Genomic DNA, 26,519 nt, shown 5'->3' on the forward strand with positions numbered 1-26,519 from the left:
AGTTGAAGTTTATGTAAAGTTTTGAAAGGAAGACCAACAAGAAGGGAATAGCAATAATCAATACGGGATGTAACCAGTGTATGAAGAGAATTGCTGTACTAGTGAGTGAAATAGACGGTCTGAGGCGATTGATGTTACGTAAGTGAAAGATATGACCAAGTGGTAGCAAATAGATGATAAACAGAAGGGGCCCCAGGACAGAGCCCTGGGGAACACCAGAAGTGACAGGGGATAATTTGGATTTGAAATGTTTAAGCTGGATAAACTGAGTGCGGCCAGAAAAAGATGATTTAAACCACTCCAAGGGTGTATCAGTGAAACCAATAGAGACTAATCTGTCAATGAGGATGTTATGAGAAATGGTGTCAAAAGCTGCACTTAGATCAAGGAGAATAAGTATAGCGAGTAATCCAGAATCAGCTGCCATTAATAGATCATTAATGATTTTCAACAGAGCTGTTTCTGTACTATGACAGGAACGAAAACCAGATTGAAATGGTTCATAAAGTTTATTGTCAGACGTGTGCATTAACCTGATGTGTGATTGTTTTTTCTAGAATTTTGGAAAGAAAGGGTAAATTAGAAATTGGTCGAAAGTTATTGAAATTGTTGGGGTCTGCACCAGATTGCTTGAGTATAGGAGTGATTGCAGCTGATTTTAAAGATGAAGGAATAATACCAGAGGTGACCAGAGGAATGTATAATATTAGTAATTCTAAAAGAGAGGGTAAACAGGCATTTACTAAGATGGTAGGAACAGGATCAAGTGCACAAGTGGTTGGTTTCAATTCTCTAATAATGCCTAATACTTCAGCAGCAGAAGGAAGTGTAAAACTTGAAAATGGGCAAGAAGGTGTTGTCAAGGAAGCTGAAAAAGACAGACTGTGAGAGGTATTAGTATTCAGTTGCTGATGAATCTTTTGTACTTTGGAATTAAAAAAAATGACATTAAAGAATTACAATAAGCAGATGAATATAGATGAGACATAGTAGAGTCTGGTGCTCGTAGAATGTTGTGGACCATGGAGAACAAGGTTCTGGAGTTACCTTCCCCTGTGTTGATTATATCTGCATAATAGTTTGATTTGGCCGTAGAATTAGAATCTTTATAAAGGAAAATGTGTTAATTAGAAATTAGTGATGTCCTTTATTAGAATGTTTTGTATCAAAGGCATATAGTCACAAGTCATTACAATTAAATGGATGAGGCTTTTTTTTTTTTATAGCGCTTTATTACAATCATTTTTTTTTGGGGGGGGGGGGGGGTGAGTCACTCCTCAACCACCACCAGTGTGCAGCATCCACCTGGATGATGTGGTCGCAACCACAGGTGGAGTGGAGGGAGAGAGCCAATTCAATGAATGGGGATTATTGGGTAGCCATGATTGACAAGAGTCAGTGGAGGGAATTTGGCCAGGACTCCAGGGATACACCCCTACTCTTTACATGTGCCATGGGATTTTTAAATGAAGTTACAAAGAAAACCTTAGACCAACAGTTCCCAATTACAGTCAATCGCACCCCCAATCTGCACATTTCACATGCATCTTAATCACATGAAATGTTCTATTCAAGTCTAAGTACCCATATGATATTCTGCTGTTTGAAGCAAGCAGGTCCCATTCAAAGTGGCATTACTGTGTGAGACAACCATCACAGTGGTATATCATTTCACCTCACCAAGTTTAGTCTGTGAAGAGACCCTAAAGCAAATCGATGAAGTGTTCCCCAAGTGAAGTAAACTTCATATGACTTCCCTTGCTGAGGGAGTAGTGAGAATTGAACACCATAGGGATCATATGGACCAAACAGTCCATGCAAGTAGCTCACATCTAACAAGGTTACCTCTGAATCAGGTGTTAACAGACTTCAAAAACCATGCAGGGGACCACTGCATTAGTCGGATCATGGAAGCTGGTCTGAGATGTTGTATTTAACGGGTCGCTAGAGAAAGTATCCAGGGCCACAAAACCAAAAAAAGCTTCCACATTTGCCAGTTTGCTTTTTAAAGGTTACCAACTGTAAACACTGGTTTATGCAAATTGGTCAGCTTTGTATGAAAGAACGTGACAAGGACTGATTAAAAAGGAGTTTTATTTCATAAATCCTATAGCCAGAAATTAAGCACAAAAATCACAAACAGGGAGGCATGTATGTGGTCTCAAATGAGTCACCTGAAAGTGAAAACAGCAAGTCAGCTTGACACGCATGTTCAACCAGGAATTCAGCCAAAAAGCACGAACCATTGAACACATACTTGGCTTATAGTAGTCATACACCTCAACGACTGCTGGCTTGAGATTCTGCACAGCAAGACCCTGTTTCAGTTGTAGCCTGTAGGTCATGGGGACACCCTTAGGAACCTGTGAGACAGGAGGGATGGAGAAGCACATAAGCACACATGAAGGGGAAGATAGAGAACCTACCCTGTGCACATCTCACCCCTTTCAGATACACCAGCACATGGTCATCTCCAGCATCAACCCGCTGCACTAGCGGAGCAAATGAATCTGGTGGGGATCCAAGCTGAGAAGGAAAGTCCATTAATAACTGTAGCAGCTTCAAACATCTTGGGACTTTACAAGTCATCTTCTAACATACGAACCAGTGACGTATCTGCTGTGAAACCTGACAGGAGTTTAATGTCCACAATAACCATGTTTGTAGTTGGTTTTGCACCATTGTATCTGAAGGAGTGAAGAATTTTATAAAAGTCAAGCACTGCAATTTGGCGCATCTACAAAAGACAGCTCAAGGCTGCTCAGAGTTGGTAGAAGTTGAATTTGTGCAGCTATTCCAACCATATACTTTATTAGGGGCTAAAGTGGATCAGAACTACATTTGGACTGGCTTTGTGAAATGGTCAGAGAATTGAAAAGTGGTTCTTACGTCACAGTGATGTTCAGCAGGAGATCAGATCCAGGCACTTTGCAGTCTCTTGCCACCTTCACTTCAACACCAAGTGTACTGGAAACTCGAATGGGTGTTGGGACGTTGTAGAAACATGTAACCTGGGGATAATAAAAAACCCACCCACACTAATAAATACACGTACACTATGACCGAACAGGGACAAGCATAGAAGTTAAGCATGTGAAGTTTACGACCTGCACAGACACACAGGTGGAGCCTGTCGCTCGAACACTATATCTGCCAGGAATGTTCTTCAGCTGCTTCTCCTGATACAGCAGCCTGTTGTCCCGATTCACGTCAAAGTTATACACCTCTCCTGCCACAGAGGACTGTAAAGTAACAGTGCTGGAGCCCTCCAGGCTGAACACTTTAGCGGCGAACAGAGACAGAGCATGAAGAGCCACCACAGTGTCCTAAAAATAAACACCAGATTTAAAAAAAAAAAAAAAAAAAAAAAAAGCCTCCGATATCATTTGTGCTCATGTTTGGTGGCCAGAGTTACCTGGGTGGAGGAAAAGCCTCCATAAGGGTTCTGCTGGGCCACAAGCCAGTTGACAATGCGGTTAGCATAGCTCAGATCAGTGGTCGTGAGAGGCTGTACAGAGAGAACCGCTAGCAGCACATACGAGCTGATCTCCACCGCCAGAGTGTCACCAGATGACGTCTGAGACCAGTGGAGCTTGTTTCCTTAGGACAAGAGAGGACATAAAGTTGATGCCAAAGAACCTGAACATCAAGAGACTAGTGAACCTCACCTTCAGAAATGGCAATGTTCTTCAAGGCAGTTAAAAGCCGTGCTCGAGTGCTGGTCTCTCCAGCCAGACTGAAGGTGTAGGCAAGCAGAGCCGTCGTGTAAGTGTTTCCTAGGTTCCCAGCGACAGGCCTCAAGCAAGACAGAGCATTGGTGATGACCGGATCCTGAAAGCAAAGCAGAAAGGGTCACTACACCAGTGGTTCCAAACAAAAGTCTCTGGAGGCCATTTAAGACATGGAAAACATGCAATGTTGAGGGGTCTCCATGAATTACTGGACTACACAAATCAAAGGGCAAGGAGCTTGTATAAACAACTAGCAGGCATGTTTTACCGTGACAAGGACGCCCATTTCAAGGAGTGATGCAACAACGTAGCCTGTCATGGTCACATTATCACCTACACCACCCTAAAAACGGAGCAGCATGATGCTTTAGGTCAGACGTAGACTTAAGATCAGTTACAACACATTTAAAGAAACATTATGCACCTTCATATCAATGTGGTACAGAGTTCCCTCTTGCATGAAACAGCCATCTGAACCCTGCTTGCTGATCAACCAATCCTGTGCGCTCTGGAGGACACTGGGATCAATGAAGATGAAACGCCTTGCTAGGCCAAAAGTCCTCATGACGAAGGTGGTCAACCTGGCCATGAAAAGTTGCATTACAACCCAATTCAACGATGCATAAAAGGAAAAGACTGAAACGCACCATGTATTGGAAGCATCATAGCCAAATGTGCTGTATGAACCATCACCGTGCCTGTAGTTTAGCTGTCCTTGGTATCCTGTTCAAGTCAAAAAAAAAAAAACCTTGGTCAGGATTCACATTACACCAAATGAACTCCGAGGAGTAGGACTTGTAGGATTCAGTCATCTGTACCGCTCTGAAGGTAACCAGTGGCAGTCTGTCGGATGGTTGGGGTGAGCTGCGCAGTGCCTTCCAGGTACTGCAGGATGTAGATATTGGGAGCAAGAATTATCATATTTTGTTCTCCACAGCCAGAGGGCATCTGTAGCAAGCCATCAAGATTATTTAGCGCACGACCCATTAGGTCCCCTAAGAAAGGAAGAAAACTAAGTGCCGCCTGAATCCAGTTATTTTGCTGAAAGGGTCCAATTCAGTAAGGGGGAAGTTTACCAAGGACTGAAACTGAGCATTTGGCAGATCCCGGAATCACATTTGTTGGAAATGTCAGAGATAGGTCTTCTGAAAGGACACTCCCTGTGGACAAAACCGAACAGATCAGCAGAGAGCCCTACAGTTTGCTGGTAGAGTAAGAATGCATTTAGAAAGTCACTGGGTGCAAACAAACCCTTTGGACAAAGTAACCAACTCTGGGTGAAGATCCTTTCAACTCCTTCAGGCTATAAAGAGAGCAGAAGTGCACCAAATCAGTAAAACTGCATAAGCTCCATGATCAAACTCCAGAATGGTTAATGCTTACCAGAACAAGTAGACTTTCAGTAACAATGTCAACGCGTCCTCTTGTTGGCACGGTCACAACTTCAGTGCCACATCGAACCTGGGACTGATCAGCCTGAGCACTGACAGTCACATTTACAGATCCTATAATGCAGACGGGAAGTGAGCAACCAATTCATACTCCATTTAGAAGACAAACCATGAAAAACTGACCAAGGACCGATGCGGAGAGAATCCATTTAAATGTCTTTCTCCCACTGGCACAGAGACAGGATGAATACGGATCATTAAAAGGTCGAAGACTGAAGTCAGAGGAAGCAGCTGGAGTCACTTTAACCTGCCAATAAACCATATTATTAGTGCACAGTAAAGAGGTCTCTACAGATCCATTTAGGGGTGAGATTGACATAGTTTCTAAGATGGAGTTCTTGCACAGTTAATTTTGCTGGCTTAGGCCTGACAGGGACAGTCTACTGAAGTTTCCATATGTAGTATGGTGGTCGGTCCATAACAGTGACAATCATGTACTGAAATTCTGGCACATGATACTGCTTAATTTTGACTCTGCAATACTCGTGCAAGGTGGCCCAGTTTTAAATGGCCAATTGTGACAGTTACAACAGGCTACAGCTTAACATGAAAGTTCAAAGCAAGGCGATACGAAGCCTGCACACACCAAAAAAAAAAAAAAAAAAAAAACCCACACAACATTAGTGAATACGGACCATGATGCACTTGGACAGATAGTTGAAGACCGTGGCCTTCAGCTCAAAAGACTCTCCACGGATGATGGAGTAAGGCAGGGAGAGCTCCAGGAAGAAGGGCTGGAAGACCGTCAGCTGAACAGGAGGAGCCAAGCCAAAACCTTTGGAGGACACACAGAACGCCTCGGTCTCCCATGTGGTTATGGTGTCAGGAACTTTCAGATTAACTCTTGTGGATCCAGTGTTTCTGAAAAGCACACACACACTATATAGAAACGAACATGGACCAGGAGGGGTAAATGGAGCCCTTTAGATCACTGGCAGACTCATTCCTGGAGGGCCACAGCCCAGCAGAGTTCAGATTCAACCAAAACACCCTGAACAATTCAGCAGAACAAGTCCTACAGGCTAATTTGAAGCCAACATGGCATGCATTGGGGCAATGTTTGGAACTTAACAGTTTGACACCTGCTTTACGCCTAGTCCACATGAACTACGATTTATCCTCCATTTAAAATTTAATCCACATGAAAATGCAAAGACTGACGCACAGTCAAGAATACCAAACTAGCAGGTGGCATACAGCCTGACCCTAAAGCCAGTTTACATGGGGCAAGTCTGTAACTGCACTTACAGTGCACTTATTTCCTCTGGCCAGTGCTGTCCAACCAGTGAAACTGGACAATCTGAAAATGTTCACCTTTGCAGTAGTTTAAGGCTCCATTTGGAACCAGATATTGCATGTGTGTGAACAAGTGGCCAAACCACAGAAAAAGCTGTGTGGGTGGACAGGCCCTGGTGATGGGGAGTCATTTTGTGGAAACAAGGTTCTTCACTGACCCCACTTGAGAAAGCTGCCAGATCCAGGTTTCCGGAAAATAAGTCCTGACCGTCACATCAAAAGAACCTCCAGCACCCTCACCTCCGATGTCCTTTAATGCAGAAGCCATTTGAAAGGCTACAGGACGAGGAACTGAAAAAAAATAAAAAAATAAAATAGCCAGGACTGCAACAACCAACTGGGTCTTGTTAAATTCAATATACATTAGATAAATAAGGGCCATGCACCAGGCTATCCTATAGTTAAAAAGAACACCCTAAGAGACTTACAACCAAAGTTGCGATAGTAATTCAGGCCTCTGTAGGTCAGGCAGTTAGGTTCTTTGACCGGAAGATTTGTTGCAAGCTTCATCCCCACACTCTGTCAAAGACAAGCATAAAGATGCATTTGAAGAAATCAATCAGTATTCAGCTACTTAAGGACTGCAAACAATTTCCAACCTGGAAAGCTTCGTAAGCTTGGTCTGTAAGAACATCTCGACGGGGTCTAACATTCAGGCACTCCTGTTCATCCTCAACAGGAAATGGATAATAGGATTGAGATCGTACTGGGAGCAGGTTGAACACCTAAAAACATGGAAGGGGAGAGAAGTGTCAGGTCAAACACACCTCACTGAGCAGTTTAAGATACAAGTATCTAATAAAGCCTTGTACTGTAGATACGGTAGTTTGACATGGCAAATATTACCTTGCAGCAATTGCTTTGGTTGGTCTAATTCTGTGGTTCCCGAAACCAGTCCTGGAGTACCCCCAACATTGCACATTTTCTTAGTCAAACACACCTGATTCTACTCCGCTCATTATCACATGGGTTAATGAGCTGGTGAGTTGAATCAGATGGGTTTGATTAGGGAGACAAAGAAAATGTGCAGTGTTGGGGGTACTCCAGGACAGGTTTGGGAACAGCTGGTCTAATTGATCCAACTGCAAAACCTGGATGTCAAAAAGTATGACTAATGAACTGCGCATGGATACCGCTTCAGCATTCAAACGTCTTCCCGGCTCCATGATCCGAACACTCTGATCAACAGCACTGAGGCCACACAGGGATCCTGCTTGAGCAGAAACAGTCAAAACATTTCCCTCACTAGGAACAGCTGTAGGGGGAGAAAACTGCAGAGACACCTGGAACAAGAACAAGCTCAAGCTGAAGGACATGCTGCCACACCCCACAAAGTAGAGGTGCTAGATGTCCACACACCTGGTTTTGGAAACACATTTCAGTGTCAAAAGCTGCACTAGCAGCAACCACATTCTCACTCGGCAGAACACAGAAGGCCAGAATCTGCACTACTGGAGCCATATCGACACTGACAGACAGCTGGAACGACACTGTGCCACTTGGTGCATTCAGGGCCCTCACTTGAACGGTCTGAAATCCATGCAGGATGATCACTCCTTTGGACAAGACCTGACAAGAGACAGACTGGGGCATAAGAGGTGCCAAAAAGAGAACTAACAAGTGCGGTCATCAAAACCAGCATCCACTCACCATATAGACGATGTCGGCACTGTAGTCACCAGTCTCTCCAACAAAAGAATATTTGATTTTCACTGGATAATTGGCACCACATTTCAGTGGCTGCTCAAGCTTGTCGATAGTCAGTTCACTAAACGTTGGGTTGTCAGTAGCAGTTTGGAAAAGCGGCACATTCCTCGTTTCCGTACTGAAGTAGGGCGATTTAGAATCATAAAAATCCTGTGATGTTGCACTTGCCTGAAGGAACGGGTTAATAGAATTAGTTTCTTGCAGAAGTCAGTTTATAAAAAAAAAAAACCCTTTCGTACCATCAGATTCAGACCAGCTTTAGGGAAATCAGCAGTGTTGAGGGAGAAAGAAGCCACTCCGTTCAGGTTCGTAGTCCGATTCAGCAGCAGTTTGTAGGGCCATTGACTAACATCCAGGAGATAGACTGCCTTCCTTGCTATTGGAGTCCCATTGAAATAAGATGCAGAGATCTGTTGGGATAGAGCGGTTAGGAAAGGGAACCAATGAGGACGGTCGAAGAGATGAAGCGTTATTCACCTTCCCATTAAGGATTGATCCATAGTTAAAGAAACCTGGGAGGTCCAAAAACGAGACCTTGCCAACTTCAAACGTAATTAAGACGGTTGTGGATTTTGACATCACTACATCTGGGAGAACAAAAAGGCACCAAATAAGAATGTTCAAGTCAGTGTTAGTTGACAGGGATTTGGGACCAAGCATTTTCATCCAGAAAGGCTAAGATTAAGTCTGTCAACCCGATAAGACTTGTATGACTAATGGGATTAAGTCACTGCATTAGTCAACTTCTAGTCACCAACATTTTCTGTCTCAAGTCATTCTCTTCAGGCCAAATCAATTTAGCGCATAAATTTGAATCAAGGACTGAATTTGCAAAAACTCAAATGAGTTTTCCTTTTTGGGTGTACTATCCCTTTGACAGTAGTGAAAATGCAGCAACTTTATATCTGAAAAGCAGAATAAAGACAAATACAGAAGCATTACAAATTAGACTCCTTTTTCAGATCAAGTAGGAGTACTTAATTTAACATACGTTGTTATGATGACGGGGATAGATAAGAACGCAGTCCCTTTAAGACGGTAGGCATGCAATATTGACATGTTCAGTTTATCCACCCAATCACGGTCATTTAATTCTATAAACCATTAAATGAAAGACATTTGGACTGCAGTGTCTTGGAGGGCGGATCATGTGCGGTATAGGATAACTAAAGTGGAGTGTGTCAGATAGCACTTCTAGCAGTGTGATTCTGCCCATCCGGTCTTAATGGCATTAGCACCCAAAAGGTTAGGGTTGAGGTGTGTGAATTAAGTGGTTAGTTCACATTCTTCCACTGCTGCCATACGGAGACTAGATCTAAACCACCCCCCCCCCACCAAAAAAAAAAAAAAAAAAAAAGAATATATATATATATATATATATATATATATATATATATATATATATATATATACACACAAAACAGCCAGGTGCTCACCTGTTCCCTCTTCAGTGACATTCACTTTAACAAGGAAGGAATTTTGCAGGTTCTCTTCGAATTTGGTGGTGAAAAACTCTGACGTACTGATAGTAAGGGAAGCACAACCGGTGTTGTTCATCTGGTAGCAGAACAAGGTGGCAAGATTCAGGTGTAGACATGCAGGAGAAAAAAAAAAAAAAAAAAACCCTGCTCTGTACAGTGGTCTCCTACCATAGCGGTTTTGTTAAGACACACACGAGACACACCAGGTACCACAGAAAACTGGAACGGCTCACGACACACTTCCACCAATGCTTGACCAGGTACAGGTTGCCCATACGTGTATCTGGGAGTAAAGGGTTAAGGAACAAGTTCACCAACCAAAAAGTCAAGAATATAAGAGCTCACACTTACTTGGCACAAGCCTCAACTTTCAGTCCCACATCTCCCACACTGTACATCTGTGGTGTGGTCAAGGTGACGTCAAACTTGGGTAAAACTAAACCAGAAACCAAGGCTTTAAATTAGGACCCCAGTCAGTCATCAAGACTACCCATTGCACATCATGTGTGGTAACTTACCATACTTTTTCACCTCAAAATCCTGAGAGATTGTACGGTCACCAATAAAAGCCCTCAGAGCATACATCCCAACCTGAGCCTCAGGGTTTAACTGGTGAGAAAGCTGCAATATCCACCCAGTCGAGGAAACATTTGTCCACTGACCAATCCGGTTCTTATTATGGTCCTATTTGGAGGGAAAAAGCTTTGAATATGATGCAAGCCCAAGAAAGAACAGTAAATCCCCAAAGAACATGTAGAGGTAAACCAGTGTTGTATCTATCCAAAGACTTGGTCCAGAACAAGTTCTCACCTCCACCACCACTAGACTGTACTGTAAAGACAAACATAACATTAGGCAACTTAAAAAAAAAAAAAAAAAACCCGGAAGACCAGAAGCAGCTCAGGCTTTACCATTTGATCAAGAGGAACAAATTTAGCATCCATGGTCAGAACCCTGAAGTTCACTGCAGAAGAGAAACAGCTCACTTGGATTACATAATGCACTTGAAGGTGTACGAAGTCGGTTACACTACAAGTTCTGATCAATTCTAATATTAATACAAGGGTGTAGCTCACCCATTTGTCCTGGGTTGTAGATGGGTTTGTCTGTTTGGATGAAGGTCAGAGGCAGGTAACTTCTGAACATGACTTTCCTCTCTTCAGTCATTTTGAAGAACCTTCCCTGAAGTACCACCCTCACTTTCTGCACTAATTCTCCATCTACTTGGGGAGCCTGTAGAGAAACACTTTAATACAGGAAGGAAAAAAACACTGCATGTGCCTCACTGAGACAGACCTGGAAACTAAAACAACTGTGAAACACGGTTGAAGATCTCCGCTGCGCAAGTGGTGTGGTCTGGTTGTGGTCATCAACCAGAAAGATGTTCATTGAAAGGCTCTCATTGGGTTTTAGAAGACTTGCACACAATTTGGCATTAGAGCCAGATTCCATCACTGCAGAAAACATCACCAAGAAGGATCTGTGGAAACAAACACACTCAGAAGTCATAAGTCAGATCAGTACACATGCATATAAATGTATAAGAGATAGGTTCCATAGACACTTAAACTGAGAAGGTCACATTAAAACAAAGACACTTTATTTTTCATTTCAAACCCCATTTACTCACGGTCCTGATCTCTGTCCACCAACAGCAAAGAGAAAAAGGACTAAAACGAGCCCCTTCCAAACACATAACTCCTTCACAGCCATGAAGAGCAATCAGCCAAGACTTGACTTGATTTCAGAAACACTGCAAACCTTTAACAAGCTCCACAGTTACTCTCAATCAGCTGCACTGTTGGCAGCGATATTTAAACACACTTAATTGGAGGAATTCATTTATTAGCTGATTGCCTGATTAACTGATTGAACCAGTTAATTTGTAAAATGATTCACTGTCATGCTGTTGACGCCTGCTGGTCAAAACTGTATTTCAGTACAAGAACTGGCCAAACATGCATCAAACATACATATGTATCATGCATCAAATGCCTTTTACAACCATTGGAAAACATTGTATTGATAGTGTACTTTTAAAATACAATTTACAAATCATCAAATACTAGGGGTGTGACGAGACAAGACACGAGACTGGGTTCACGAGAACGAGATGAGATAAATAAAAATAAATAAATAAATTAGGGGATTTTGAAATCATCTTGTATCTAATTTAATAAATTTTATGCAGTAATAAACAACATGTAAATGCTGCAGGCTACAATATCAACTGAAAGACAAGTAGTTTCACAAAAAGTATAATAAACAACACAAATATCCCCTTAAAGTGGAGGTGAAACAGTCAATTTTGTTATTTAGTGAACTGATTTCTACTTTAATATTAATTTAATTTATCCTTTATCTTTTAATAATTGAAAATTAAGCTAACTTATTTTTTTTTTTGTCAAACCAAGGGGATTTACTATTAAGATAAAAACTGGAAGAAATGTTGTGTGATTAATGCTTTAAAAATAATGTTTGTTTCATTTTTGTAGTAGTAGAAGTAGTAGTAGGCTAAGTAAAGGTGCTGGTCATATGATTAGAATATCATCAAAAAGTTGATTTATTTCACTAATTCCATTCAAAAAGTGAAACTTGTATATTATATTCATTCATTACACACAGACAGATATATTTCAAATGTTTATTTCTTTTAATTTTGATCCTTATTATTGATAATTAAGAGGGCTTTTACACTTGGCTCGTTTGCTGCGGTCCGAGCCCGAGCGTGATTGTTCCCGGCGCCGCCCGCAGTGTTGGTCTGCTTTCACAATCAATAGTTGTATCAAACCCAGGTGTGTTTGCGTGGGTACTTTACTTCCTGAACAGGTGCGCACCCGAGTCCGTGTTGCTTGCACATTCATGTGAACCGCGCCACAGTTTGGGAGCAACCGAACTCAGACCACCTTCTCCAGGTATTCTTGGGTTCGCTACCTCAGTGGGCACCAGGGTCCAATGACAGCGTTCACATTAGCGATTTTTCATGCGAACCGAACCGTGCCCCGTTGCACACTAAACTGCCAGTGTGAAAGCCCCTTAAGGAAAGTCCCAAATTCAGTATCTCAGAAAATGTGAATATTGTGAAAAGGTTCAATATTGAAGACACCTGGAGCCACACTCTAATCAGCTAATTAACTCAAAACACCTGCAAAGCCTTTAAATGGTCTCTCAGTCTAGATCTGTAGGCTACACCATCATGGGGAAGACTGCTGACTTGACAGTTGTTCAAAGACGACCATTGACCCTGGAGAGGATTGTGAAACAAAACCCATTAAAATGTGGTGGAGATTCAAAAGAGTGGACTGCAGCTTCAAGAACCACTACACACGTATGCAAGACATTTCAGCTGTCACATTCCTTGTGTCAATCCACTCTTGAACAACAGACAGCATCAGAAGAGTCTAAAGACAAAAAGGACTGGACTGCTGCTGAGTGGTCAAAAGTTATGTTCTCTGATGAAAGTAAATTTACCATTTCGTTTGGAAATCAGGGTCCCAGAGTCTGGAGGAAGAGAGGAGAGGCACACAATCCACATTGCTTGAGGTCCAGTGTAAAGTTTCCACAGTCAGTGATGGTTTGGGGTGCCATGTCATCTGCTGGTGTTGGTCCACTGTGTTTTCTGAGGTCTAAGGTCAACGCAGCCGTATACCAGGAAGTTTTAGAGCACTTCATGCTTCCTGCTGCTGACCAACTTTATGGAGATGCAGATTTCATTTTCCAAAAGGACTTGGCAACCGCACACAGTGCCAAAGCTACCAGTACCTGGTTTAAGGACCATGGTATCCCTGTTCTTAATTGGCCAGCAAACTCGCCTGACCTTGTGAAGAGGAAGATGTGATATGTCAGACCCAAGAATGCAGAAGAGCTGAAGGCTACTATCAGAGCAACCTGGGCTCTCATAACACCTGAGCAGTGCCACAGACTGATCGACTCCATGCCACGCCGCATTGCTGCAGTAATCTAGGCAAAAGGAGCCCCAACTAAGTATTGAGTGCTGTGCATGCTCATACTTTTCAGTTGGACTCTCAGAGCAGTTTTGAAAACTTTTTTCGTGTGTTTCTGCCCTGATTTAGTGAGACGGCAGACGCTGAAATCAACGCGAGCATTCTGTCTGCTATGTAGTGTTTTGGGTTTGAGTACAAACACATGTTAATGGAATAAAACGTTCTCACTGTACATGGTTGCGGTCTATCTGTGCATTCCAGGAGTATGCAGCACAGCAAAATAAGTGAAAGTGGCAGCACATTGTTCATGGTAAAAATGCCACCCCCTGAGCAGCATTAAGCCATCTTGGTAGATGCACCCAATTACTTATTTTAATTTTGAAACCTCTTCATTTAGGTACAATGGTGCAAAACCAACTACGAACATGGTTATTGTGAATATTAAACTCCTGTCAGGTTTCACCGCAGATACGTCACTGGTTCGTATGTTTTAAGATGACTTGTATGTAAAGTCCCAAGATGCTTAAAGCTGCTTCCGATATTAAACCATTTTTCCTCTCAGCTTAGATCTCCACCAGATTCATTTGCTCCACTAGTGCAGCGGGTTGATGCTGGAGATGACCATGTGCTGGTGTATCTGAAAGGGGTGAGATGTGCGCAGGGTAGGTTCTCTACCTGCCCCTTCATGTGTGCTTATGTGCTTCTCCGTCCCTTCTGTCTTGCAGGTTCCTAAGGATGTCCCCATGACCTACAGTCTACAACTGAAACAGGGTCTTGCAGTGCAGGATCTCAAGCCAGCAGTAATTGAGGTGTATGACTACTATCAGCCAAGTATGTGTTTTTGCTAACTCGTGCTTGTTGAATTCCCTGTTATATGCCTCCCTGTCCATGATCGTGCTTCATTTCTGGCTATAGGATGCATGAATAAACTCTTAACTAGTCATTGTTTGCCTCTTTCACTGCCACTTGCAGTTCACTTGCAGTATGTGTGGGGGTTATTATTATTATTATTTTTTTTTTAAAGCTTGTACAAATTTTGTCTTTTTGCATAATCCAGTTTAACTACGTAGCAAATGCAGTTTCATGCCATAATGAAATCAGAATACTTTACCATAAAGTAGCACTGCAGCTGTGATTGGTTCATTCAGTCCAATACTGAAAGTTAAGTGTCATGGATGAAATTAAAGGTGTGTGGGTTGTTGTTTTTTTAAGACCAATGTATCTGATCAGTGGCTGGTTCTTCTTTTTGAAGATGTGTCCGATGGATCGGGTGTTTGTTTCAGTCCGTGAACAGCTTAGGTGGCAATTTCTCACTGCAGTGGTGAAACACACTCACACTCTCTTGACCGTGGACAACATGTGCTTCATTAATTTGACTAATTCTGAAACATTAAATCAAGTGTGCAAAATAAATTTGGTCCAATCAATTTTCTATAGTCTGATTCAGTAAATGCCTCATTCAACCGCTCCAAGCATAGAGACACGCCTGCCATCTTACAACAGTCAACTTTGTAATTTACTAAAATATTTGAAGATGCCACAGTTCTGTGAACAGATTATTGTAAAAACTGCAGGGATTTAAATTCTTGATTAAAAAAGAGAAACCTTTCACAGGTGACAATGCCAGTTGAATATTCCTTATGGCGAATGACCTCAAGTTGACCTTTCCAATATTGTGGATGGCTTGCGTGTATTAGCCCATAGATTCACTAATGAGGCATCTACGCATACATATGCATGCAACCTTTAGCCAAAAAAAACAATGATTAATGCAAATATTGCAGCTTTGGCGGTACACTGGGAAGGAGGCCAGATGTAAAGTAGTCCTTTCTCTTTGGAGTGTTTCATTGCGAAAACAAAAATACTTTGTTTGGCCATCCAAAAGAGGACATGACTAGAAATCAGTGGTTAAGCTGTTTTTACAACACTGTTCCAGAACAGTTCAACCCAAATATTCAAATGTGTGCAGTACATTTTGTAGAGGACAATTTCCTGATCCTAAGAGATTAGGCAAGGCAAGGCAAGGCAAGTTTATTTATATAGCACATTTCGTACACAATGGTAATTCAAAGTGCTTTACATAAAAGAAAGTAAAATAATAATGAAGAAAAACAATAACAAGAATAAAACAAGCAATTTGATTAAAATGATTAAAAATTTAATTAATTAAAATGAATTTAAAACAGTTAGAAAATGATTTTACATAAAATAAAATACAAAAAAAAAAAAACAGTGAAAATATATATTGTAATCAGTTCGGACATTGCACAGTGCTCATTCAATAAAAGCACAGCTAAACAGATGAGTTTTAAGTCTAGATTTAAATGTGACTAGTGTTTTAGCACATCTGATCTCTTCTGGAAGCTGATTCCAACTGCGGGCGGCATAGTAACTAAAGGAGGACTCCCCTTGTTTTGTGTGAACCCTTGGTATTTCTAACTGACTCGATCTTAATGATCTGAGTGCTCTGTTAGGCTTATATTCAGTGAGCATATCTGAAATATATTTCGGGCCTAGATCATTTAGTGACTTAAATACTAGTAAAAGTACTTTAAAATCAATCCTAAATGTAACTGGAAGCCAGTGTAAGGACCTGAGGACTGGTGTGATATGCTCAGATTTTCTGGTTCTAGTCAGAATCCTGGCAACAGCGTTCTGGATGAGCTGCAGCTGTCTAATGGTCTTTTTGGGAAGGCCGGTGAGGAGCCCATTACAATAGTCCACCCTGCTGGTGATAAAGGCATGAACAATTTTCTCCAAGTCTTGGCTGGAAACAAAAGATCTAATTCTTGCAATGTTTTTTAAATGATAGTATGCTGATTTAGTTACTGCTTTGACATGACTACTGAAACTAAGGTCTGTCTCCAGAATCACACCAAGATTCCTGACATGATTTTTAGTTGTTTGACCCCTAGAGCTAAGGTATGCATTCACCTTGAACACTTCATCTTTGTTTGCAAATGCAATGACTTCAGTTCTTTCCTTGTTTAACTGAAGAAAGTTCTGGCACATCCAACTAATAATTTCATCAATGCATTGGCATAGGGAGTCAATTGGGCTGTAGTCATTTGGAGATAAGGCTAGGTAAATCTGGGTATCATCAGCATAGCTGTGATAGGCAATTTGGTTCTTTCTCATTATTTGACTTAGTGGGAGCATATACAGGCTAAACAAGAGTGGTGCAAGAATTGACCCTTGTGGGACTCCGCATGTCATGGACGTCCACTTAGACTTATGCTCTCCTAGACTCACATAATAGCCTCTCCCTTCTAAGTATGACCTGAACCATTTGAGTACCATCCCAGAAAGCCCGACCCAGTTTTCCAGTCTCTCTAGTAGCATGTTATGATCGACATTGTCAAACGCAGCACTGAGATCTAGCAATACCAGCACCGATATTTTGCCAGAGTCACAATTTAAGCGAATATCATTTATTATCTTAATGAGTGCTGCCTCTGTGCTGTGATGCGGTCGAAAACCAGATTGAAAATTGTCCAGGTATCCATTTGAGTTTAAGTATTTGTTCAGCTGATTAAAAACGACCTTTTCTATAATTTTACCTATAAAAGGAAGATTAGATATTGGTCTAGAATTTTTTCAACTGCATTTTTTAAGGAGTTTGGAAATGTCCCAGAAAGAAGTGAGGCGTTCACCACTTCTAAAAGATCTGCTTCTAAGCAGTTAACCACATTTTTGAAAAAAGAAGTGGGAAGTGTGTCAAGATAGCAGGTTGACGATTTTAGGTGCTGCTCTATGTCTTCCAGAATTTTGCTATCAATTGCTTCAAAAATCAACATAGTATCTTTTTGATATTGTGGCCTAATCTGTCTGACCTCTTGAGGATGTGCTAATCACCTTCCTGATATTGATGATCTTCTCAGAAAAGAAGGATGCAAACTCATTGCATTTGCTGTCTGATAGCATTTCACTGGGAATCTGACTTGGGGGGGTTTGTCAGTCTCTCAACGGTGGCAAAAAGAGTACGAGTGTTATTTAAGTTACTGTTTATAAGGTTTGAGAAGAAATTCTGTCTAGCTGTGGCTAGTTTCACATTAAAAGCATGAAGGCTGTCTTTATAGATGCTATAGTGAATTTCAAGTTTTGTCTTCCGCCACATCCGCTCTGCTTTTCTGCATTGTCTTTTCATAGTCTGAACTGCTGTTGATCTTCTCCAAACTGATTTCTGTCTGTTTGTTTTCTTACTGATTATTATTGGAGCAATATCATCAATAACATTCTTAACTTTGAGTTGAATGAATCAAGGAGAATATCAACAGAGTCTGCAGAAATTCTTGGTGTTAAAGATATAGCCTCCATAAATAGTACACTTTTGTTCTCGTTAATGCATCTCCTTCTGACAGAGACCGATCTAGATTCAGTTGTAGCAGACATCAAAATATCAAAGAAAATATGTTCTTAATAACAATGGATGAAATGTTTAGACCCTTACTGATGATTAAGTCTAGAGTGTGTCCACCTTTGTGTGTGGGTCCATGCACATGCTGAGTCAAGTCAAGTGTTTAGAACCATTATCATTTCTTTTGTAGTTTTGTTTTCTGAATTATCTATGTGAATATTAAAATCCCCTGCAATAGCAGAATGCGTGGAGCACCTTTCAGCACATTCCCTAGATATTCAAAAGACAAGTACTGACCACATGACACTTGCTTGCATTGATAGACCCCTTTAAATAGAGCAGCTACACCCCCACCTCTCCTAACAGTCCTGCAAACACTCATGTAAGTGAAGTTAGAAACATAAAATCCAGATTGTTTGTGGTTATAAAGTCATTGATTAGAAATGATTTATTTTTTAGTGAGCGAATGTTTAAAGATGCTAATTTGATTGCTGTGCTTTGTGTCTTTACATCAATTTTAGTTTGATGCTTAATAGGCCGCAGATTAGATGAGTTTGTCCTTCGGCTTGAGATGGCCTCAGACATTCTATCACGTGATAAAACTGAAATAGAGAAAGCTACAGGCACACTACAGATTAGACCACATACCGACTGTTCTGACTCATAGACTGTAAGTACTTTTAAATATTTAAAGAATTTGCCACTGATGTTTCAAACGTGAGTTTTGAGCAGTGTAGAGTAGCACTTGTTGTTTGTCATTTCTCTGATGACAAATGCAGACATAGCTTTATGTTTATGTGGCACGATGCATCAAGTGCCTCATCAAACCAGGACCTTCAGCATGCACTGGGACGGTTTGCAGCAGAGTGTGAAGCAGCTGGGATGAGAATCAGCACCTCCAAATCCGAGGCCATGGTCCTCAGTCGGAAAAGGGTGGCTTGCCCTCTTCAGGTTGGTGGAGAATTCCTGCCTCAAGTGGAGGTGTTTAAGTATCTTGGGGTCTTGTTCACGAGTGAGGAGAGGATGGAACGGGAGATTGACAGACGGATCGGTGCAGCTTCTGCAGTAATGCGGTCGATGTACCGGTCTGTCGTGGTGAAGAAAGAGCTGAGCCGCAAGGCGAAGCCCTCGATTTACCGGTCAATCTACGTTCCTACTCTCACCTATGGTCATGAGCTTTGGGTCATGACCGAAAGGACAAGATCCCGGATACAGGCGGCCGAAATGAGCTTTCTCCGCAGGGTGGCTGGGCGATCCCTTAGAGATAGGGTGAGAAGCTCAGTCACCTAGGAGGGGCTCAGAGTAGAGCCGCTGCTCCTCCACATCGAGAGGGGTCAGCTGAGGTGGCTCAGGCATCTGTTCCGGATGCCTCCTGGACGCCTTCCCGGGAAGGTGTTCCGGGCGCGTCCCACTGGGAGGAGACCACGGGGAAGACCTAGGACACGCTGGAGAGACTATGTCTCCCGGCTGGCCTGGGAACGCCTCGGTGTCCCCCCAGAAGAGCTGGAGGAAGCGTCTAGGGAGAGGGAAGTCTGGGGTTCTCTGCTTAGACTGCTGCCCCCGCGACCCGGCCCCGGATAAGCGGAAGAAGATGGATGGATGGATGGCACGATGCAACCTAACACGTAAAAAGAAAGTATAAGTCATTATAATCAGTAATTATGTCCCCACTGGATGCAACAAATGCCTCATTTATAATGGCTTTTAATGTTTTTGTACTGTCGCTGTGGCCAGGACAAAGCATCATAGTATGCCAAGGGGCGTAACATTTCCATCACACACTTGAGATATTCAGCCAATCACAACACACAGGATAGCTGGGCAATCAGAGCAAACCTCGCTTTTAAGAACTTGTTTCAGAAAGGTGGGGCATAGGGGAGCAACAATATTGTACAGTATGTGGAAAATAATTAGTTTTTTAACCTTAAACTGCATAAACATTTCATTACACCAAAAACACAAAATAATGTTATTTTCTGCAACATCATATAACCCCTTTGATAGAGAAATAGACTAGTGCAATTTTGGAATTAGTGGAATTACTAGGAATTTCACTGTTATAATATTTGCCATGGTTTATTTTCACGTTTGGTAGTCAGAGTCACCTGGGTAGAGAAAACCAGCCTCCATAGGGATTCTGCTGGGCCACGAGCCAGTTGACAATGCGGTTAGCAGTTGTTCAAGGCATTTAAAAGCCGTGCTCGAGTGCTGGTCTCTCCAGCCAGACTGAAGGTGTAGGTGAGCAGAGCCGTTGTGTAAGTGTTTCCCAGATTCCCAATGACAGGCCTCAAGCAAGACAAAGTAAGTAACTCTACTAGAGATGTTTTTACTATGACAGGGACATCGAGTTCAAGCAGTGATGTTGACGCTCATAGTCACATTATCACCAACTCAAACCCAAAATACACCAGTATATTGATTTAGAATAACAGCTCAGCCCTTTAAACCATTGGTTATGGCACATTTGAAGAAACATTGCCAAGCTACAAAACATGTTATCTGTTTCTGATGCAGAAAAGCTAGTCCATGCATTCATGACCTCTAGACTGGACTATTGTAATGCACTTCTAGGTGGTTGTCCTGCATCTTCAATAAACAAGCTACAGGTAGTCCAAAATGCAGCAGCTAGAGTCCTTACCAGGTCAAGAAAATATGATCATATTACCCCAATTTTTAAGTCTCTGCACTGGCTACCTATTAAGTTCTGTATCAGTTACAAATTATCATTACTTACCTATAAGGCCCTAAATGGTTTAGCTCCAGCGTACCTACAGTAACTAACCTTATACCACGTTACAACCCATCACGCTCCCTAAGGTCACAAAACGCTGGACTTTTGGTAGTTCCTAGGATAGCAAAGTCCACTAAAGGAGGTAGAAGCTTTCTCACATTTGGCTCCCAAACTCTGGAATAGCCTTTCTGATAATGTTCAGGTTCAGAAACACTCTCTCTGTTTAAATCTAGATTAAAAACGCATCTCGTTCACCAAGCATTTGAATAATGTATCTCTTAAATTGTGACTGCAGTTGTATCTGATAAATGCACATTCTTATTCTTTAGCTTGGGTTAAACTAATTCATTTTACTTTGTTGGAACAGCAGCTATGCTAAAGATGTCTCTATTTGTTTCTATGTTTTGGTAACTAGGATTTACACAAGCTCCAGTCTGGATCCAGAACACATGAGAAGAGATGATGCTGACCCTCAGAGGACCTCAGATGATGCTAACCCTGAATCAACAAAAAGAGCTAACAAATATTGCTACAAGTGTGACTGCATCATATAATAATTGCTGTTAATAATGTTCATCGTCTGGCTGACTACGTCTTGTATTATTTTTTCTGAAAAACCCTGTCATATGAACATAAACGGACAGTCACCACTTATAAGCTACAACTAAATATTGTAGAAATGTAATTTTCTATAAAGTTGCTTTGTAACGATTTGTATTGTAAAAAGCGCTATAAAAATAAACTTGAATTGAACGTAACCACCTTCATTGCATAGTGGTACTGCTGTCCCCTGCTGCATAAAAAAAACTATCTGAACCCTGCCTGCCGATCAACCAATCCTTTGCACTCTGAAGGACATTTGGATAAATGAAGATGAAACTCCTTGCTAGGCCAAAATATAAAAATATCAAAACCAGTCAACCTGGCCATGGAGGAAATTTATTGACAAAGTGAACATACAAATGTGCTGTATGAACCATCACTATGCTTGCAGTTCAGCTGTCCTTGATATCTTATTTAGGTCAAAGACTACATAAGTGGATAGCCTGACATGCTCCAGTGAGAAGAGAAGAAATTAATGTCCTTGGGATTTAGTCTCCCAAGTAATGAAAAAAGATTGTCATCCACACCTCTTTGAAGGTAACCAATGGAGGTCTGCTAGATGGCTGCGGTGAACTGTGCCATGACTTATAAATACTGCAGCATATAAGTATTGGAAATTTTGTGTTCTCCTCAGCCATATGGCATCCATAAAAATCCATTAAGATACTTCAGCACATGGCCCATTATGTCCCCTATGAGAGCAAGAAATAGAAGAGGTCGAGCCAAAAACAAAAAACAAAACCACAATAAAAGCCCAAGTTATTCTGATAAATGTCACAGTGTTTCTTTCCCCTTAAATGCATCACTTAACCAAGGACTGAAATGGAGAATCTGGCTGATCCCTGGATCACATTTGTATGAAATGTCAACAAAGTTTCCTGCAGACCATTATGCAGAAATCTGGTAAACACACAGACCAGGACAAGTAGACTTCGAGTGACTATATCAGTGCATCCTCTTGTTGACACTTGGATCATCACATTTACAGATCCAGTAGTACAGACAGGAAGTGAGTAAGGATACATGCTGAATTGCATTTTAATTGATTATGTTTGCCTCTCAGTTAATAAAAAAAAACAGCCTCCACAAGCTTTCATGGTTGTGGTTGCTAGGCACCAAGCAATCAAATCCCCCTCAATCTGAGCTTTTCTCTTTAATGTTGTTGAATAGACACAACCTTTGTAACAATACAAAGTTTTTGTTGTTTTAATAGAAAAGAAAGTAATAATTTGGAATTGTTGGAGTTATTATTTGGAATTGTATTGTTTTTTTTTGCTTTTGAGAAAAGCTGGTTTTAATAATATAGTGTGTTCATTTATGATTTATATAATTTGGCTTAATATTACCAGGAAACTAGATGGTCAAATAAACCATACATGTCAATTGTCATTCTGTTGATTTGTACTTACATGAGTTCAGATGAAATGTAAATATAAATATCAAAATGACAACAATTGTGGTTACCAGGTATAACCATTATCGTGCAGTCCTATATCGAGTAACACCTCACATACCCCTTTTGCACCAAGGCAGTTTGAGTACTGGTTCAGACCAAGAGCCTAGTTCATGTCCTATGTCTTTCGAGACACAATGCTCCAGCTTTAAACCATTTTTGAAATGACTGCTATTTTTGAAATAGCAAAACTAACACGTTAAATTTGTGTATGCTGATGTAGATTTACAAAGCCATTAACATCAATAGCAATGCAACGCCCACCATTGCTCATTGTGCGTTGCGGCTTGTTCATGCTGCATTGGCACTGCATGGACAGGTCGGTGTGCAGCGGGAGTGATCGGAAAGTAAACGACTATGCTTTATGCTTTTGGATTGCTTTTGCGGTGATTTGGTGTCGTGCGGGAGCATGTTGAACACCTGAAAATATGAAACAACAGTGTTGGAATGTAACATGTCTCTAAAATTTGTTAAACTAAATGCACTACTGTTGTGGTCTGTTATGGTCACAAAAGTCAAAAAGTTTCATGTAACAGCAACATCATAACTCAAATCCTAAAGTTAAACCTGAAATAAGTCCAACGGGAAAACTGAACCAATTGCACACATATAAGCGCTGGCTCCATGATCCGGACGCTCTGATCTAAAGCACCGAGACCACACAGCCAAAGTGTTCTACTAAACAGGAACGGCAGTAGCTGGAGAAAACTGCAGACACCTGGAACTCACTGGAGTTGCACTTGCCAGGAGAACAACAAATGTAATTGAATTCTTGCTAGAGAAATCTTCATTTAAAATATATAAGTAAAGTGTGCTTAAAGGGATGGTTCACCCAAAAAGGAAAATTATGCCATTAATGACTCACCCTCATGTCGTTCCAAATCTGGCTCGGCTCGGTGTTCATCTTCAGTTCTCTCTTCACAGCAGTTGAGTCAGTGTACTGTTTGAGTAAATTAATTACTCTGGGATATTGGTTTGTTTGAACTCATAGGGAGTGTCAGCCACATTAAAAAAGTTAATAGCTTAAACTGTGTTCCAAAGATGAACGGATGTCTCACTGGTTTGGAACATGAGGTTGAGTCATTAATGACATAAATAACTTTCGGGTGAACTATCCCTTTAAGTTTACCCTTTAATTGTCTCACACCTCCCATCATTTTCAGCAACCAGTGTATGCTCATCTGCAGTGGTCCCAGAGTCCATCCATGTCACTATCACCCTGTGTCCACTGCAGCCCTCAAGTTTCTTGTATGGACTGATGTGCATGAGTTGATCATGTCACATCTGTGATAATAAACTTGTTAAAACTGATACTTCTCTCTGTGGTATTCTGAAAAGCACACCTGGTTCACTGCGATTCAAGCTAGCCCTAACAGTATCCTGTAGTTCTTCGCTACAGTAACACTCCTGATAGTAAATCCAGCTGACAGCTTAAACTCTGACTGTGTGAGTGCAGCCATGCAGTTCTCCAGGTCTGACATCATAATAAATACAAATCATTTCACAGATATAACAAAAAATGCAGCACAGCTTATGACATCGTTTATACTCAACACATTCAGGCTGTATTATGATACACTTTTAGTGCTTGTTAAAGGAGTGGTTTACATTTAGAATTAAAATTATGTCATTTACTCACATTCCACTTCTGTTCCAAACCTGTAGGAGTGGTGCCCATCAACTGTTCAAATACCAACATTTTTCAAAATATATATATTTTTTGTGTTCAACAGAAGAAAGTTCCTCCTGCGGGTTTGGAGCAACTGGAAGGTGAGTAATGACAATTTTATTCTGAAATTGAACTTTAAATAAGTACTTGAAAATAGGTACCTACCGGCTGAAAATGTGGTTTTGATGCAGCCAAAGTCTTATTGGGAGATGAGAGGGCCTGTATTATTTACCATTGGGTAAATAAAAGCATAACTTGGATCTTGTGAGGGACCTCAGCCAATCATACAATGTCAGTGACATCAATCTCCAGCATTCACGGTTCTATGAAAGTCAATTATAGTTAACAACACACAGTAAAAAAAAAAAACACAAATATTGCAAATTGCTGGTCAGTTACTTGTCACTACTTCACTTGAGATTTGGTTTTTATTCATTTAAAAAAAAAACAGCATGACCAGCCATTCACCCAGAAATCTGGAAGCCATAGAAACAATATTTCATTTTCATTAAACTACACACAATATGAAACTTAGTAATAATTATAATACATGTTATTTATGGCGCCTTTCTGGACACTCAAGGTCACCTCACAAAACATACTAGTACAATACATTTATAAATCAATGAAATTGTAAAAAACAATAATTACAGAGCATAAAATCAGGGTACTTAACTAAAAACAAAATTAAGAACGGATTGATCATGTGTGATATGCCAGCTTAAAGAGATGAGTTTTCAGGCGGGATTTAAAAATAGAAATTGAGTCAATATTACGGATATCTGGTGGAAGAGAGTTCCAGAGACGAGGGGCTGAGCGACTGAAGGCTCTAAACCCCATGGTGGTCAAACGGGCAGAAGGTAGAGTAAGATCTATAGAAGAAGAGGACCTAAGAGTCCGGGTCGGTGTGTTAATGTGAAGTAGGTCGGTGAGGTACAAAGGTGCAAGATTATGGATAGCCTTAAAGGCCAGAAGTAAAATCTTAAAATCAATGCGGTATTTAACCGGGAGCCAGTGCAGCTGCTGAAGTACAGGAGTAATATGGTTAATGAAAGGAGTTCGGGTGATAATTCGGGCAGCAGAGTTCTGAACCAGTTGAAGTTTATGTAAAGTTTTGAAAGGAAGACCAACAAGAAGGGAATAGCAATAATCAATACGGGATGTAACCAGTGTATGAAGAGAATTGCTGTACTAGTGAGTGAAATAGACGGTCTGAGGCGATTGATGTTACGTAAGTGAAAGATATGACCAAGTGGTAGCAAATAGATGATAAACAGAAGGGGCCCCAGGACAGAGCCCTGGGGAACACCAGAAGTGACAGGGGATAATTTGGATTTGAAATGTTTAAGCTGGATAAACTGAGTGCGGCCAGAAAAAGATGATTTAAACCACTCCAAGGGTGTATCAGTGAAACCAATAGAGACTAATCTGTCAATGAGGATGTTATGAGAAATGGTGTCAAAAGCTGCACTTAGATCAAGGAGAATAAGTATAGCGAGTAATCCAGAATCAGCTGCCATTAATAGATCATTAATGATTTTCAACAGAGCTGTTTCTGTACTATGACAGGAACGAAAACCAGATTGAAATGGTTCATAAAGTTTATTGTCAGACGTGTGCATTAACCTGATGTGTGATTGTTTTTTCTAGAATTTTGGAAAGAAAGGGTAAATTAGAAATTGGTCGAAAGTTATTGAAATTGTTGGGGTCTGCACCAGATTGCTTGAGTATAGGAGTGATTGCAGCTGATTTTAAAGATGAAGGAATAATACCAGAGGTGACCAGAGGAATGTATAATATTAGTAATTCTAAAAGAGAGGGTAAACAGGCATTTACTAAGATGGTAGGAACAGGATCAAGTGCACAAGTGGTTGGTTTCAATTCTCTAATAATGCCTAATACTTCAGCAGCAGAAGGAAGTGTAAAACTTGAAAATGGGCAAGAAGGTGTTGTAAAGGAAGCTGAAAAAGACAGACTGTGAGAGGTATTAGTATTCAGTTGCTGATGAATCTTTTGTACTTTGGAATTAAAAAAAATGACATTAAAGAATTACAATAAGCAGATGAATATAGATGAGACATAGTAGAGTCTGGTGC

The 26,519-nt window shown here is 41.0% G+C and overlaps 2 protein-coding genes across 2 annotated transcripts; one reads left to right on the top strand and one right to left on the bottom strand.

Moving 5' to 3' along the window:
• Positions 1-2,082: 2,082 nt before the first annotated feature.
• Positions 2,083-11,436, bottom strand: LOC132149676 (alpha-2-macroglobulin-like). Its single transcript, XM_059559078.1, has 34 exons — positions 11,297-11,436; positions 10,963-11,146; positions 10,743-10,899; positions 10,578-10,630; positions 10,477-10,497; positions 10,185-10,350; positions 10,018-10,102; positions 9,835-9,949; positions 9,622-9,742; positions 8,663-8,772; positions 8,425-8,595; positions 8,129-8,353; positions 7,838-8,047; positions 7,612-7,761; positions 7,078-7,203; positions 6,907-6,997; positions 6,637-6,769; positions 5,818-6,043; positions 5,306-5,429; positions 5,115-5,236; positions 4,983-5,034; positions 4,808-4,891; positions 4,550-4,726; positions 4,379-4,454; positions 4,156-4,312; positions 4,000-4,074; positions 3,669-3,831; positions 3,416-3,600; positions 3,108-3,326; positions 2,890-3,011; positions 2,606-2,687; positions 2,443-2,526; positions 2,258-2,363; positions 2,083-2,174 (listed from the first exon to the last, which is right to left on the bottom strand). The coding sequence occupies exons 1-34, from the start codon at positions 11,377-11,379 to the stop codon at positions 2,134-2,136; spliced, it is 4,296 nt and encodes a 1,431-aa protein (XP_059415061.1). The 5' UTR covers positions 11,380-11,436; the 3' UTR covers positions 2,083-2,133.
• A 2,540-nt stretch (positions 11,437-13,976) lies between these two features.
• On the top strand, positions 13,977-14,458 carry LOC132149769 (pregnancy zone protein-like). The gene is made up of 3 exons (XM_059559171.1): positions 13,977-14,089; positions 14,173-14,256; positions 14,336-14,458. The coding sequence occupies exons 1-3, from the start codon at positions 14,036-14,038 to the stop codon at positions 14,456-14,458; spliced, it is 261 nt and encodes an 86-aa protein (XP_059415154.1). The 5' UTR covers positions 13,977-14,035.
• The last annotated feature ends 12,061 nt before the right edge of the window (positions 14,459-26,519 follow it).

This window comes from Carassius carassius, chromosome 9, assembly GCF_963082965.1.
Source record: "Carassius carassius chromosome 9, fCarCar2.1, whole genome shotgun sequence".
NCBI lineage: Eukaryota > Metazoa > Chordata > Actinopteri > Cypriniformes > Cyprinidae > Carassius > Carassius carassius.

Bases quoted from the DNA above. Each gene is read 5' to 3' on its own strand.
- LOC132149676 (XM_059559078.1), bottom strand. From the start codon at position 11,379: ATGGCTGTGAAGGAGTTATGTGTTTGGAAGGGGCTCGTTTTAGTCCTT. The intron at 6,770-6,906 runs GTAAGTCTCTTA...ATTTTTTTTCAG, and splicing joins TTACTATCGCAACTTTGGTT to TTCCTCGTCCTGTAGCCTTT. The intron at 2,688-2,889 runs GTAAGAACCACT...TCACTCCTTCAG, and splicing joins CTGCTGAACATCACTGTGAC to ATACAATGGTGCAAAACCAA.
- LOC132149769 (XM_059559171.1), top strand. From the start codon at position 14,036: ATGGTTATTGTGAATATTAAACTCCTGTCAGGTTTCACCGCAGATACG. The intron at 14,090-14,172 runs GTTCGTATGTTT...TTTTCCTCTCAG, and splicing joins TCACCGCAGATACGTCACTG to CTTAGATCTCCACCAGATTC. The intron at 14,257-14,335 runs GTGAGATGTGCG...TCTGTCTTGCAG, and splicing joins TGCTGGTGTATCTGAAAGGG to GTTCCTAAGGATGTCCCCAT.